General features: G+C 40.8%; 3 protein-coding genes across 3 annotated transcripts in view; 1 reads left to right on the forward strand and 2 right to left on the reverse strand.

The window, feature by feature from the left end:
- LOC134325935 (zinc finger protein 135-like) overlaps positions 1-4,623 on the forward strand; it is a gene marked incomplete at its 5' end in the record, with an annotated part of 104,801 nt that extends 100,178 nt beyond the window's left edge. Inside the window, one exon of the mRNA XM_063008140.1 lies at positions 3,551-4,623. Within this exon, the coding sequence (XP_062864210.1) occupies positions 3,551-4,292 (742 nt within the window). The remainder of the gene's footprint in view (positions 1-3,550) is intronic.
- Positions 4,624-10,775: 6,152 nt separating this feature from the next.
- On the reverse strand, positions 10,776-11,297 carry LOC134325939 (zinc finger protein 19-like; the record flags this gene model as incomplete). Its single annotated transcript, XM_063008143.1, has 1 exon — positions 10,776-11,297. A coding segment is annotated over one exon (522 nt), but the record flags the coding sequence as incomplete, so codon positions are not given.
- A 418-nt stretch (positions 11,298-11,715) lies between these two features.
- LOC134326225 (zinc finger protein 239-like) lies at positions 11,716-13,386 on the reverse strand (the record flags this gene model as incomplete). The annotated part of the gene is made up of 2 exons (XM_063008405.1): positions 13,327-13,386; positions 11,716-12,423 (listed from the first exon to the last, which is right to left on the reverse strand). Coding segments are annotated over exons 1-2 (768 nt in total), but the record flags the coding sequence as incomplete, so codon positions are not given.
- Positions 13,387-14,708: the final 1,322 nt, after the last annotated feature.

A 14,708-nucleotide genomic window follows, 5' to 3' on the forward strand; every position in this document is an offset into this window, starting at 1 on the left:
CTTTGCAGGTTGGAGCCTTGTCATTGACCATTTTCTTCAATTTCCACCAGAGATTTTCAGATGGATTGAGATCCGGACTATTTGCAGGCCATGCCATTGACATTATATGTTTTCTTCAAGGAAAGTTTTCACATCCTTTGTCCTATGGCAAGATGCATTATCAATGCATTAAAAATGAAGTCATTATCACCAAACATCCTTTCAACTGATGGAATAAGAAAAGTGTCCAAAATTTCAATGTGGACTTTGGCATTTATTGAAGACTGCATCTCCCCTGTGCATTTACCTGACATGCAGGCCCATATCATCAACAACTGTGGAAATTTACATGCAGTTATCTTCATACAGTGGTGTTCAAAAAAATAGCAGTCCAACACCATTAACCTGATGAATCACTGTTTTTAGTAGAAATGCTATTTCTACATAGCAAATAATTTACTTGAAAGTGTAGTAGAGTAATGAAAACAAAACAAACCCAACAATTAACACATGCATGCCGCTCATTCTGAGTAATCAAAGCATTGATTGAAAGGGGGTTGTTCAAAATAATAGCAGTGAGGAGTTCAGTTGGTGAAGTCATGCATTCTGCAGAAGAACAGGGGTCAATTTGGGCCCTTATTTAAGGTAGGAGGGTGGCAAATGTTGCACAGGTTGGTCATAGCGCATTTCCTTCTGAAATACTGGGTAAAATGGGTTGTTCCAGACATTGTTCTGATGAACAGCGTACTTTGATTAAAAAGTTGATTGTAGAGGGAAAAAACATACAGAGAAGTGCAGCAAATTATAGGCTGCTCAGCTAAAATGATCTCAAATGCCTTGAAGTGAAAACCAAAACCTGAAAGACACAGAAGGAAGCGTGGAACTGCTGTTCGAATGGATCAAAGAATAGCCAAAATGGCAAAGGCTCAGCCAATGATCACCTCCAGAAAGATCAAGGAACATCTGAAGTTACCAGTGAGTACAGAAGATGATTAAGTGAAGCCAATTTACCAGAAAGAACTCCTTGCAAAGTCCCATTGTTAAGAAAAAGACGTTTCCTGAATGGGGTAACATTTGCCAAGGAACACATTGACTAGTCCAAAGAGAAATGGCTCAACATTTTGTGGACTGGTGAAAGCAAAATTTTTCTTTTTGGGTCTAGTGGCCTTAGACAGTATGTCAGACGACCCCCGAGCACTGAATTCAAGCCAAAGTTCACTGTGAAGACAGTAAAGCATGGTGGTACAAAATGATGTGGGGATGTTTTTCATACCGTGGTGTTATGCCTATTTATCACATACGAGGGATCATGGATCAGTTTAAATATATCAGAATACTTGAGGAGATCATGTTGCCCTATGTCGAAGAAGAAATGTCCTTAAAATGGGTGTTTCAACATGACAATGACCCAAAACATCTTGGTTACAGATTGAGGTAATAGAGTGGCCAGCCCAATCCCCTGACCTCAGTCCCACAGAGAACTTGTGTTCTGATATCTGAAACGCATTTTTTTGAGGCAAAACCCAAAATTGCAGAAGAACTGTGGAGTGGAGTCTAATCATCCTGGACTGGATACCTGTTCTGAGGTGCCAGAAGTTGGTCGACTCCATGCAACACAGATCTCGGAAACAATTGTTATGTCACTAAATATTAGTTCAGTAATTTAAAGTAAAGTGAAACCTCAAACATTTTTTTCAGTTTATACATTTTTTGAGTTTTTAAAGAAAAATGCTGGCACTGCTATTTTTTTGAACAGCCTAATATTCATTTTTCTTAACTTTCTGTAAAGGATTAACACAAACTGGCTAAATTTTGTTAATGTTGTGATTTAGAATTGAAAGTGTAGTATTTTCAGTGCATTTGCATTTATGGAAATAAAAGTTATTATAATGATTTTGTGCTTTATTCACTTTTTTAAAATCACTGCTATTTTTTTGAACACTACTGTACATTTCATTGGACTGACACCAAACAAAAGTTCCAGCATCATCACCTCGCCCAATGCAGATTCACGATTCATCACTGAAGATCACTTTCATCCAGTCACCCACAGTCCACGGTTGCTTTTCTTTAGCCCACTTTAACCTTGTTCTTCTCTGTTTAGGTGTTAATGATGGCTTTTGTTTGGCTTTTCTTTATGTAAAGCCCATTTCTTTTAGGTGATTTCTTACAGTTCGGTCACAGACATTGACTCCACTTTCCGCCCACTTGTTTCTCATCTGTTTTGTTGTGCATTTTCTGTTTTCAAGACATATTGCTTTAACTTTTCTATCTTGATGCTTTGATGCCTTCCTTGGTCTACCAGTATGCCTCCCTTTTACAACCTTCCCATTTTGTTTGTACTTGGTCCAGATTTTAGACACAGCTTACTGAGAACAACCAACATATTTTGCAACATTCCATGATGATTTACCTTCTTAAAGGAGTTTTATAATCCTCTGCTCTGTTTCAACTGACATATCTTGTGTTGGAACCATGATTCATGTCAATCTGCTTTGTCAACAGCTCTCCGAGGTTAAACTGAAGAATAATTAGCAAATTTAATCTGCTGCAGATGTTTTGTTTTTAAACTGCAAATTACACAGTGATTTCATCATTTTTTTTCTCAGATTTGAGTGATTCCATATATTTTTTTCTCTATCACAACAATTATATTTGTTTCTTAATGCCAGAAGGTTGGATTTTAGAAAAATGATAGTTTTGTGGCATGTCTGTGATTTATTTTTACAATATACAAAATTAAACAATTGAAATAACATCCTGATTCCAGGATAGATGATAGATAATGAGCTAGTACTTCACACAAGAAGGTGTGAATGGTTGTCTGATGATTGACCAATGCAGAGTTTTGAACTGGTCTTGGGTCTTTGTCCTCAGCTCTATTTAAGGACTAAACTCTAGACTTGTAGCTGAGTCACTTGGTAAGAAGGATCTTCTGCACGTTCTTCATTAGAAACGACCTGCTGGAGACACCAGCTTTGTTAAAGTGGCTGCCAGGATTCTAACAGGAAGGTAAAGGGTTTTCTTATTTGTTTCTTTTACATTTATGTTGCATTTGTTGTTCTTTTTATTTTATGAAGTTATTTAATATTATCAGGTTAATATATTCAGACTGTTTAAAATAGCTTTATGCTCATAATTGTGGTGATTTATGAAGCCTTTTTTACTCCCAGCACACCAAAGATTTACACTTGTGAGCTAATTATTAGTCCTGTCATGAACTGGATTAGATTTGCTTGGTGCAGGACTGATGTTGAGAAAGTCAGATCTCTTATATCTTTATTTATATCAAGTTATTTATAGTTATTTAATTATTAATATCTGCAGTATTTATAAGTATTTTATCCTGATGTTCTTTGAATTCAGATTCTCACTTAAACGTGAAGTGAATTTAATGTTTTTATTACTTATTGTGGTATTAATGTAGTAATAATGCTAATGGATAATGCTAATAGTAATGCTAATGAATTGACTTGTTTCTTTGTTTCTGTTGCTTTCCAAGGAAACAGTTTCTACAGTCTTATCAAAGCATAAACATGAAGAACTTTCATCACTGCTCAGAGTGTGGGAGGAATTTTACTACGCAGAGTAATCTCAAACAACACCAGCGCATTCACACAGGAGAGAAGTCATATCACTGCTCAGAGTGTGGAAAGAGTTTTTCTCGTCAGAGTACGCTTCAACGACACCAGCGTGTTCACACAGGAGAGAAACAGTATCACTGCTCAAAGTGTGGGAAGAGTTTTTCTCGTCAGAGTACGCTTCAACAACACCAGCACATTCACACAGGAGAGAAGCCATATCACTGCTCAGAGTGTGGGAAGAGTTTTACTACACAGAGTCATCTCAAACGACACCAGCGTGTTCACACAGGAGAGAAGCCATATCACTGCTCAGAGTGTGGAAACGGTTTTTCTCATCCGAGTACGCTTCAACGACACCAGCGTGTTCACACAGGAGAGAAACAGTATCACTGCTCAAAGTGTGAGAAGAGTTTTACTTACAGTTATGCTCTTAAAGTACACCAGCGTGTTCACACAGGAGAGAAACCGTATAACTGCACTGAGTGTGGAAAGAGTTTTACTCAAAGTAGTGCCCTTAAAGTACACCAGCGTATTCACACAGGAGAGAAGCCGTATCACTGCTCAGAGTGTGGAAACAGCTTTGCTGAACATGGCACCTTTCAAAAACACCAGCGTATTCACACAGGAGAGAAACCGTATTACTGCTCAGTGTGTGGAAAGATTTTTGCTCATGAAAATAACCTCAAACGGCATCAGCGTATTCACATAGAAAAACTACATCACTGTTGAGAGTGTGGGAAGTATTTTATTGCATATTATGTTCTCCAACTACACCAGCACATTCACACAGTGGAGAAGTAATATCACCGTTCACTGTCTGAAAAGAACTTTAGTGAAAGGAATATTCTTTAAGTACACCACACCAGCGCATTCACATAAGAGGATGATCCATACTGCTGCTTATAGTGCAGATTAAGTTTTACTGGAAGCAGCATTTTTAATAGTTTTTGTGACTAGAGTCGTCTTGAAAAACACCAGTGCATTCAGAGGAGATAATAAAATGATACTCCACTACTGCATGTACAGAAAAAGCTATGTGTACTTTCTTTTTCTACTAATATCCACTAGAACTGTTCTACTTCAATTATCAAATGTACATGATTGTATGAATATGATCATTAATCATCAAAAGTAATGTGGTGTAATGTACCAACCTCAGATCTGAATCTGTTTTTATTCTTTATTCAAGTTTAATCTACTTTAATAAACACAGAACAACTTTTACTTTCAAGTGGAAGAATTTTACCCTGGTCTTTATGGTGTTTGCAAAGTTTTCATAAATGAATAGCCTCTTACTTTAACACTTCTAGGTCTACACTCCAAAATTCTAGTCTTTAGATGATTTCCACTTAGCAAATAATGAACCGTCCTCAACCAGAATGTACATGAGAAGGTGTGAATGGAGGGCTGTGGACTGAACAGTGTTGCATTGTTCTATCATCATGAGTCTTTGTTCTTTGTGTTTATCTATAGACCAAATTAGTGGTAGCTAAACTCCTTTGTTAAAAGAAATACTCATATTTACGTTTAATTATCCCACCATCTTCTAGTGCATAAAACCCAGTTCATATAAATCCTAGTGAAGAAAAGGTTAAATCCAGATGATTTGTTGTGGTGTTTTTGTACTAAATGCAGGTGAAAGAGGATCAGCAGCAGCAGCTGAGCTGTGTGTGTGGTTCTCTGTGTGTTTTGTCACTGTTTCAGGATCTTTTATTTGAAAAGCTGCGTGTAGAACAGAGAAAGTAAAAGACGACACACAGCGGAGTGAAAGGCTGAACGACGGACGTCTATAAGAAGCAGCTTGTTTACAGCGTCTCTTACTTATGGCCACAAACACCCTGAGAACACCTGATCTCGGAAGCTAAGCAGGGTCGGGCCTGGTTAGTACTTGAATGGGATCCCGCCTGGGAATACCGGGTGCTGGAAGCTTTTATCCACACACACCTACCTTTACTCCAAACCTCCTGTTACACACTGACCCAGCGGCTTTTTCTTCATCAAAGCTACACAAGGAGACAAAGATCAGCTCATACTTTCATTCTTACTACAGTAAAACACATTCAACTGACTTTTAAAGTGAAGTTCAGAATGTTGTACAGACATCATCGTCATCTAGTGGTGCTAGAAATAAATTACAGCTTGTTGCTTGGGTACAGATTTGTGACTTTATTATTATTATTTACATTGCTGTCTTCAGGATTTCCTCTTTAGTGATATTTATTGTTAATAGCTGTTCTGATCTAAAAGATGCTGCTGCCTTTGACCTTTAAAACAAGTGATTTGTGAGATAATTAAAATAAGTGAAATGTTTATTTTGTACTTTGGTTTTATATTATTTGTACAAACATTTGTTTTACGCAACTTTAAACCTGTAATAAAAGATGAACATTTTAAATGTGTCTTTATTTGCTTTAACTAAGCTAAAGTTTTTAACAGGGACAAAAATGACAGTTTGTGTAGCAGGGCTGGACATGTAAGTAAAATGTTTTTTTAAAGCTATAAAACTACTTCCACTGACCAAAGTACACAGTAGAGGTGGGCGATACCGGGAATTTTGGTATCGATCCAATACCAAGTAAATGCAGGGCCAGTATCGCCGATATCGATACCGATACCGATACTTTTTAATATTTAAGCTTCATAGATCCAAAAGATCTAGAATAGAATTTCGCCAAACATTGTACGTGACAACAAAATACTTTATCACAATCAACATTTTTGTTTAGAAACAATGGAACAGTAACAAAACAAAGTTTGCCTTAACATTAGGAAAATAACTATTTTTTGAGGTAGAAAAGGAGAAACCACAATACTAGGGATCAAGGCATTTTTCAACTGATCGGTATCGGCTTTACTAATGCCAATCGTAGTCCCGATATTTTGTTTTACGTCAGCGTTTAGCATTTTGTTTTAAGTCCAAAAGTGAAGTGTAATGTCTGCAGTGCGAGCGTTTCACGAGGCGGTAGTAGCAGAGCTGCGTTCATTACTGTAGAATTTTACTGTTTATATGGTGTGTGAGTCAAGGATCACTCCGGTTTACAAAACAATAACTTTTAATCCCAGTATGAAAACTTCAGGACCATAACATACAGATTTTACGAGTTTACGTTACACAAGACTGAACGACATCTCAGTATCAAGCACTCTGATTGGCTTAGTTATGTAACCGAGCGTCGTAGTGATGCACTTGCTTAATAAAGAAATTAATACACGGTATATTCACAAATTGTCGGGAGCGTTTAACACTTTAACTTAACTTTAACTTTTTAACTTCTTCTGTTCCGAATAGCGGACAGCTAGAGCCAAGCATGCTATTTCATGAACTATGGAAGCCCCAAAGGGTCAAAACACACTCACTTCGCGTAGAAACGTCCATCAAACCATCAAAATACAAGCACTTTAAGAACTGGCTTTCCTTTATAACAAAAGAGTGCCTTTCCATTTTATTTTGGTATTCAGGTTTTACTGTACTGCTGTTAAGTAACTTGTTTATATATATATATATCAAGTTAAGCTGCTACACCACTTCTGAGTGGAGATTGCTGTTCATTTTTAGTGTATCACTGCATTAAACAGAATTATGTTCTTTGAATGTAAAGTTCTAAGTGAAACTAATTATCTCACTCATTTTGAGTGTTCCAGTTTTACTACTACAATGCTGCACTAAGTTTGTTTACTTTTATTCTGTAAAAATAAAAGAAAATTAAGCAATAGCTTGGATGCAGGCAATTTTTTTCCTACAGCACTGCAGAGCTATTCAGTTGTTAAACATATACATTGGATTAATTTGAATAACTGTAATGTACTTGAAGTGTGCACTGTGTGAACAGTATTATCTAGTTCTTATCTAGACAATATCTGGAAAATACAAGTATCGGTTTGAGACTCGGTATCGGATCGGGATCAAAATTAATGATCGGGATCGGGAACAAAAAAACGTGATCCCTACACAATACAAAAATAAAAATTCTCCCCTCACTAGACATCTTTTCTAGTTCTTTCTTTCTTTGTTTCTTTTTTCAAATAGAATTGTTCTTAGGAAAAACAATAAAAAATAAGGAATTTTCTTCCTTTCAGTGCAATTCTGTTTTTTGTGAAAAAAAAAATATCACTCAACACAACTTAAAACAAGATCTCCTGAGGTAGAGGGCTGACAAACCACAATACAACAAAATTAACACACCACAACAAATACTGTAAACAGTTTCAAACTTATTCTGTTTTCTCTGAGGACAGCGCTGAGTGGGTGGGCCAGGCTGAGCCTACCTGCATGGCTGTTTGGCTGGCGCCGCTGAGCCACGTGACGGTGCAACATCAAAAGACGAGAGGGGGGAGGGTGCGCTGCTCCGTGCTGTGTGACACAGCGCAGCGCTACTCTTACAGACAGAGAGAGACTTTGATGAATCTGCGTGCACAGCAGTCAGTGCGTGCAGGAGAGAAAAAAAGCTTGAGTATCGATCTTTTTACACGAGTATTGCTCAATATCAATACCAGCGTTGGTATCGATATTATCGATATTTGGATCGATCCGCCCACCTCTAGTACACAGATCTCACACTTGTCAGAGAGTTAATAGGACCTGCTAGTTAGAGAAGGATCACTTGTTTGTTAGTCCAAAAGTGGGTGTGGCCTGTAAGGGCATTGACCCCTCACCTCCTTGGCGTTATTAGCGCCACGCTCTAACCAACTGAGCTAACCGGCCAGTTCATCTAGTTTTTGTAGATCTCTGTACATAATTTTACACTAACTCCATTCAACCAGCTGCATGGCAGCACAAAAACCATTTGAGTGTCTGCACACTTTTAGTGAAGTGCGTCTCAGTTTGCCGTCTCAAAACGGCAGACTGAACGAACTGGCAAAGTTAGCTAAAGAAAGAAATGCTCTGAACAAACCTTTTTTATTTCGGACATGCTGTTTCTCACATGTATTTCTCACACGCTTTTTTATCCCCTCATTTGTGTTTTTTAAAGCTTTCTCAATTTTGCATGTAATGATAAACTAATGTTTTATTTTATCGGTTGTTGTGATTAGCATTTATTTTAAGGTGAACTATAGGACACTAGGACCCAGCAGCACTGTTATTAACAGAGTTATGGTCCTTTATATTTCTGAGCGGTACCGCATGTAAACTCTAGATGTCGCTGTTGCACCACTTTCTAAAATACACCACACGAACATACCTGTACTGTGTCAGGACTCTCCCAGGTGTAGTAAATCAACGATTTAAACAAAGCGCAACAGTTTAGGGAAGGTCCTTTCCTGTTTTACATGAAGAAAAGTTGATTAAAAGGAACTCCAGTGTCACAGAGCCCTGACCTCCACTTAACCTGGGTAAAAACCTGGCCATTTTTGTCACATCCGGATGTGCACAAATTCCCACATTTACACTCCAGAATCTTAATAGTTGTAGCCAAGTGGACCTTAATGATCCAGTGACACTGACACACTGATATGCAGCCCTGGTTCTGGCTGTGTTGCTAAGTCGGGCAGTGAGAAAATCCAGGGGGAGCAATGCCCACCCCAGTTGCTTTAGTTTCGCCCTAAGCTGGACTCGAATCTAGGGCAGAAAAATTCGAGCTCTGCCCACTGCGCTACTCAAACAGCAGAGTAATAAACAGGTTGTTATGCTGATAAACCTGCGCACACACAGCGTCACCAAGATTAAAAGTGAACACTACTTAAAATAATAACCAAACACTTTCTAATTCCCACAATTCATTTTTTTATTTAAAATGTAGCGAATTACAAATCTCAATACAAAACAAACTTAAGTAAAAGTAAAATTACAGGGTGTAAAATCTACTTTAAAAAGTACAAGTACACAAAAAACTACTCAATAACAGTAACATGAGTAAATGTAATTTGTTACTTTTCACACCTATATAAGCCAAACTATGAAAATATGTGAAACACAAGTAACATCTGTGCCAACATATAAAAATAATAATACATTTTATTTATGGGCACCTTTCAAAACACTCAAGGACACCTTACAATACAAAACATCAGTACATAATTAATTACACAGATTAAGGGTAGGCGAGTTTAAAGAAATACATTTTAAGGCATGTTTTAAAACTAGGGAATGAATCAATGGTGCAGATGTCAGGAGGGAGAGAGTTCCAGAGATGTGGGGCAGAGTAGCTAAAAGCTCTAGCTCCCATATGAGGTAGACCAAAAAGGAGAGAGTTACAATAATCAATTCGAGATGTGACCAGCGCATGAACAAGAACATCAGCACTTCTAGGAGAAAGGAATGGACATAGACGATTTATGTTACGTGAATGGAAATAAGCGGATCGTGTGATATTGTTAATATGTGCATGAAATGAAAGATTGTGAGTGGAAGGAGAGACGACTGAGTTTATCATCAGCACAGAGAATTTGTTAGATTTAGAGAGAGGAGATTTTCTACCTATAAGAAGAATTTCAGTTTTATCAGCATTTAATGTGAGAAAATTGTAAGAGAACCATGTTCTTAATTCTATTAGCCAATCAGAGAGATATGGAGGGGGAAGAGTAGCCGTGAGCACAGTGTACAGGTATAGCTTGGTGTCGTCTGCATAACAATAAAATTGAATGTTGTATTTCCTAAAGATACGTCCAATGGGAAACAGGTAAATTATAAATAGTAGAGGCCCCAGGACAGAGCCCTGAGGGACACCACTAGTGACAGGAGTTACTGTGAACATACTGTACACGTCTAGAAATGTATAGAGGAAAACCAATCAAGCACAGTATCACTAAGACCAATATATGCTAGCTGATCCAATACCTTTTTTTAAAAAAAATTTTTTTATTCACTTCCACTATTAACTGATAGCATTCACTTACATCAGGCTCTAAACCTCCTGGTTCTACCCACCATTCACTCCACTATAGATAATCACATTATTTCCCAGTAATAGTTTCACCTAAAGATTTATACTTTTATTATTACTATTTACTTATTAATGTTTAATGTGTAATTAATTACCTATTATTATAATTTATTCATTACTAACCATTTCTCCCCAACACTCACTCACTCACTATATTTTATATTTTAGCTTGTTTGGTACAATCTGATGAGTCACACTTGTGTCTAAGTGCTGATAAATGAGCAAAGCAGCTCCAACACTGTGAGCATCATTTCTGTAAAATGTGAATGTGCTGGTGTATTTTGAGATTACTCTGTACATTAAAACTCTTTCCACACTGTGAGCACTGATACGGTTTCACTCCAGTGTGAATGCGCTGGTGTATTTTGAGATTACTCTGTTGACTAAAACCCTTTCCACACTGTAAGCACTGATACGGTTTCTCTCCAGTGTGAATGTGCTTGTGTTTTTTAAGAATACTCTGTCTATTAAAACTCTTTCCACACTGTGAACACCGAAACGGTTTCTCTCCAGTGTGAATGCGCTGGTGTATTTTGAGATTACTTTGTGTAATAAAACTCTTACCACACTGTGAGCACTGATATGGTTTCTCTCCACTGTGAATGCGCTGGTGTATTTTAAACTCACTCTTTGTATTAAAACTCTTTCCACACTGTGAGCACTGATATGGTTTCTCTCCAGTGTGAATGCGCTGGTGTGTTTTCAGATCACTCTGTCCATTAAAACTCTTTCCACACTGTGAGCACTGATACGGTTTCTCTCCAGTGTGAATGCGCTGGTGTCTTTTGAGATCACTCTGTCCATTAAAACTCTTTCCACACTGTGAGCACTGATATGGTTTCACTCCAGTGTGAATGCGCTGGTGTATTTTGAGATGACTGTTGAATAAAACTTTTTCCACACTGTGAGCACTGATACGGTTTCACTCCAGTGTGAATGCGCTGGTGTATGTTAAGCTCACTCTTTGTATTAAAATTCTTCCCACACTGTGAGCACTGATATGGTTTCTCTCCACTGTGAATGCACTGGTGGGTTTTGAGATTACCCTGTTAATGTTTAATGTGTAATTAATTACCTATTATTATAATTTATTCATTGCTAACCATTTCTCACACACTCACTCACTCACTCACTATATTTTATATTTTAGCTTGTTTGGTACAATCTGATGAGTCACACTTGTGTCTAAGTGCTGATAAATGAGCAAAGCAGCTCCAACACTGTGAGCATCATTTCTGTAAAATGTGAATGTGCTGGTGTATTTTGAGATTACTCTGTACATTAAAACTCTTTCCACACTGTGAGCACTGATACGGTTTCACTCCAGTGTGAATGCGCTGGTGTATTTTGAGATTACTCTGTTGACTAAAACCCTTTCCACACTGTAAGCACTGATACGGTTTCTCTCCACTGTGAATGCGCTTGTGTTTTTTAAGAATACTCTGTCTATTAAAACTCTTTCCACACTGTGAGCACTGATATGGTTTCTCTCCAGTGTGAATGCGCTGGTGTGTTTTGAGATGACTCAGTTGATTAAAACTCTTCACACACTGTGAACACCGAAACGGTTTCTCTCCAGTGTGAATGCGCTGGTGTGTTTTGAGATGACTCAGTTGATTAAAACTCTTCACACACTGTGAGCACTGATACGGTTTCTCTCCACTGTGAATGCGCTGGTGTATTTTAAACTCACTCTTTGTATTAAAACTCTTTGCACACTGTGAGCACTGATATGGTTTCTCTCCAGTGTGAATGCGCTGGTGTGTTTTCAGATCACTCTGTCCTTTAAAACTCTTTCCACACTGTGAACACTGATACGGTTTCTCTCCAGTGTGAATGCGCTGGTGTATTTTGAGATCACTCTGTCCATTAAAACTCTTTCCACACTGTGAGCACTGATATGGTTTCACTCCAGTGTGAATGCGCTGGTGTATTTTGAGATGACTCTGTTGAATAAAACTTTTTCCACACTGTGAGCACTGATATGGTTTCACTCCAGTGTGAATGCGCTGGTGTTGTTAGGATCCGCCAGCACTTACCTTTTATTTTCAGGGTTTCCCAGCGTTTTGTTTTTATTCCGGTTTGTATTTTGTTTTTCTCCGTTTTCTTTAGTTTCCCCGATCGCTTTTGTTCTTGGTGGTGGTTTGCGTTTGTTTTCCCGTTTTGCTCCCTTCTCCCCCTAGCGGCCTGGAGCGGTACTGTTTTCGGAGGTTGCTGCGGTACCAGCCAATAGATCGCTGGAGGGCGGACCCCTCACACACCTGCGCCTCATTCCTCATCTCATCAACTCCTGCATTTAAACGCCGGCTTTTCTCTCACTCGTCGCCAGATTGTCTGCTTGCCATACGACCTTCCCCCCCGTTCCTGCGTTCCTGCCGTTCCTGGTTCTCCTGTGTTCCTGCCGTTCCTGGTTCTCCTGTATTCCTGCCGTTCTTGGTTCTCCTGCGTTCCTGCCGTTCCTGGTTCTCCTGTGTTCCTGCCGTTCCTGGTTCTCCTGTATTCCTGCCGTTCTTGGTTCTCCTGCGTTCCTGCCGTTCCTGGTTCTCCTGTGTTCCTGCCGTTCCTGGTTCTCCTGTATTCCTGCCGTTCTTGGTTCTCCTGCGTTCCTGCCATTCCTGGTTCTCCTGCCATTCCTGGTCATCCTGCATTCCGGTTCATCACTCCTGGTCATCAGTCCGCCCTGCAGTTCCCCGGCGCTTCCAGTACCGCTCCTGCCGCTCCCCTCTCGTTTTCTGTTATCTTTTTGGTTGTTTGTTTTGGTCGTTTATTTATTATTTGTTTAAATAAATATCGTATTATCACTTCTGGGTTTTGTTGTTTGTGCACTCGCCTTTGGGTTCCCCCCTAGTCCTTGGTGGGTTATTAACTAACCCTAACAGTACAATCTGGCCACCATGGAACCCACGGGTGCACAAACGGTTGAGGGGATCCTTATCCGCCATAACCAGATGCTGGGGACACTCAGCCAGCAGCTCGCTGACTTGACCCAGCAGGTAGTACGTCTAATACCTCCTAATCCTGTACCTCTTGCTCCTTCCCAGGTTCCGGTCGTACCTCCGACGGGTCCCGTGGTTCCAGGGTCCTCCGTGGAAACACCTGTCCCCAACCCCGAGCCCTTCTGTGGAGACCTGGAGAGGTGCAGAGGGTTTTTGTTCCAATGCGAATCCATTTTCCGTCAGCGTCCCACTACCTTTGCCACCGAGGCCAGTAAGGTGGCCTTTATTATTGGTCACCTGAGAGGCAGGGCCCTGACCTGGGCCGAAGCGGTACAGTCACAGACGGACCCTCGAGAGGGCTCGTTTGTTGACTTCCTCGCCCGGTTCAGGACAGTGTTTGACCACCCGGATTATTCGGGGAGTGCCTCTTCCCGACTATTTTCCCTGCGCCAAGGTTCCCGGTCCGTGGCTGATTATTCTATTGAGTTCTGGACCTTGGCCGCCGACTCGGGGTGGAACGACGAGGCCCTCCGGGAGGCTTTCCGGCAAGGTCTCATCGACTCCCTGAGGGATGAGTTGGCGGCAAGGGACGAGAGCCCCGAACTCCACTCCCTGGTAGCTCTGGCCATCCGCTTGGATAACCGCCTCCGCAGCCGCCGCCATGAAAGGGCGGCCAGAACCGGTTCCAGGCTACCTTCCCCTTTGACCTGTTCGAGCCCCTCAGAGCCCTCAGGTGCCTCCAGTGTTGCCCCTATACCCTTAGTACCAATGCCTGAACCCATGCAGTTGGGGCGTGCCCGGTTAACCCCCCAGGAGCGGGCTAACCGCTTCAGGGCCGGGCAATGCCTTTATTGTGGTCAGGCAGGCCATATTCTCCGGGCATGCCCTGTCCGGCCAAAAGAGGGCGCCCGTCAGTAGCCGTGGGGGTACTGGCGGGCGACTCTCAGCTATCCCCCCTCCCACAATTATCCCAATCCTCCCAGCAACGCCACCTCCGCATGCAGGCAACCCTTTGTTGCCATGGCTGCTCGGTCCCTCTCCAGGCCTTGGTGGACTCGGGTGCGGAGGACAACCTGTTAGACGAAGGGCTGGCAAGTCAGCTGGGGGGGACCCTGGAGCCCCTGGACCCTCCTATCACTGCGCGAGCCCTGGATGGACGGATCATTGCCCGGGTGACCCACCGTACCGCGCCTTTGTCCCTGATCCTCTCAGGAAACCACCGGGAGACCCTCTCCTTCGTAGTTATCAAAGCTCCTCAGACCCCCCTGGTCCTAGGCTACCCCTGGTTGGCACGTCACAACCCCCACATCGACTGGGCTCGTGGACGA

Source organism: Trichomycterus rosablanca, chromosome 14 (assembly GCF_030014385.1).
Source record: "Trichomycterus rosablanca isolate fTriRos1 chromosome 14, fTriRos1.hap1, whole genome shotgun sequence".
NCBI classification, from domain to species: domain Eukaryota; kingdom Metazoa; phylum Chordata; class Actinopteri; order Siluriformes; family Trichomycteridae; genus Trichomycterus; species Trichomycterus rosablanca.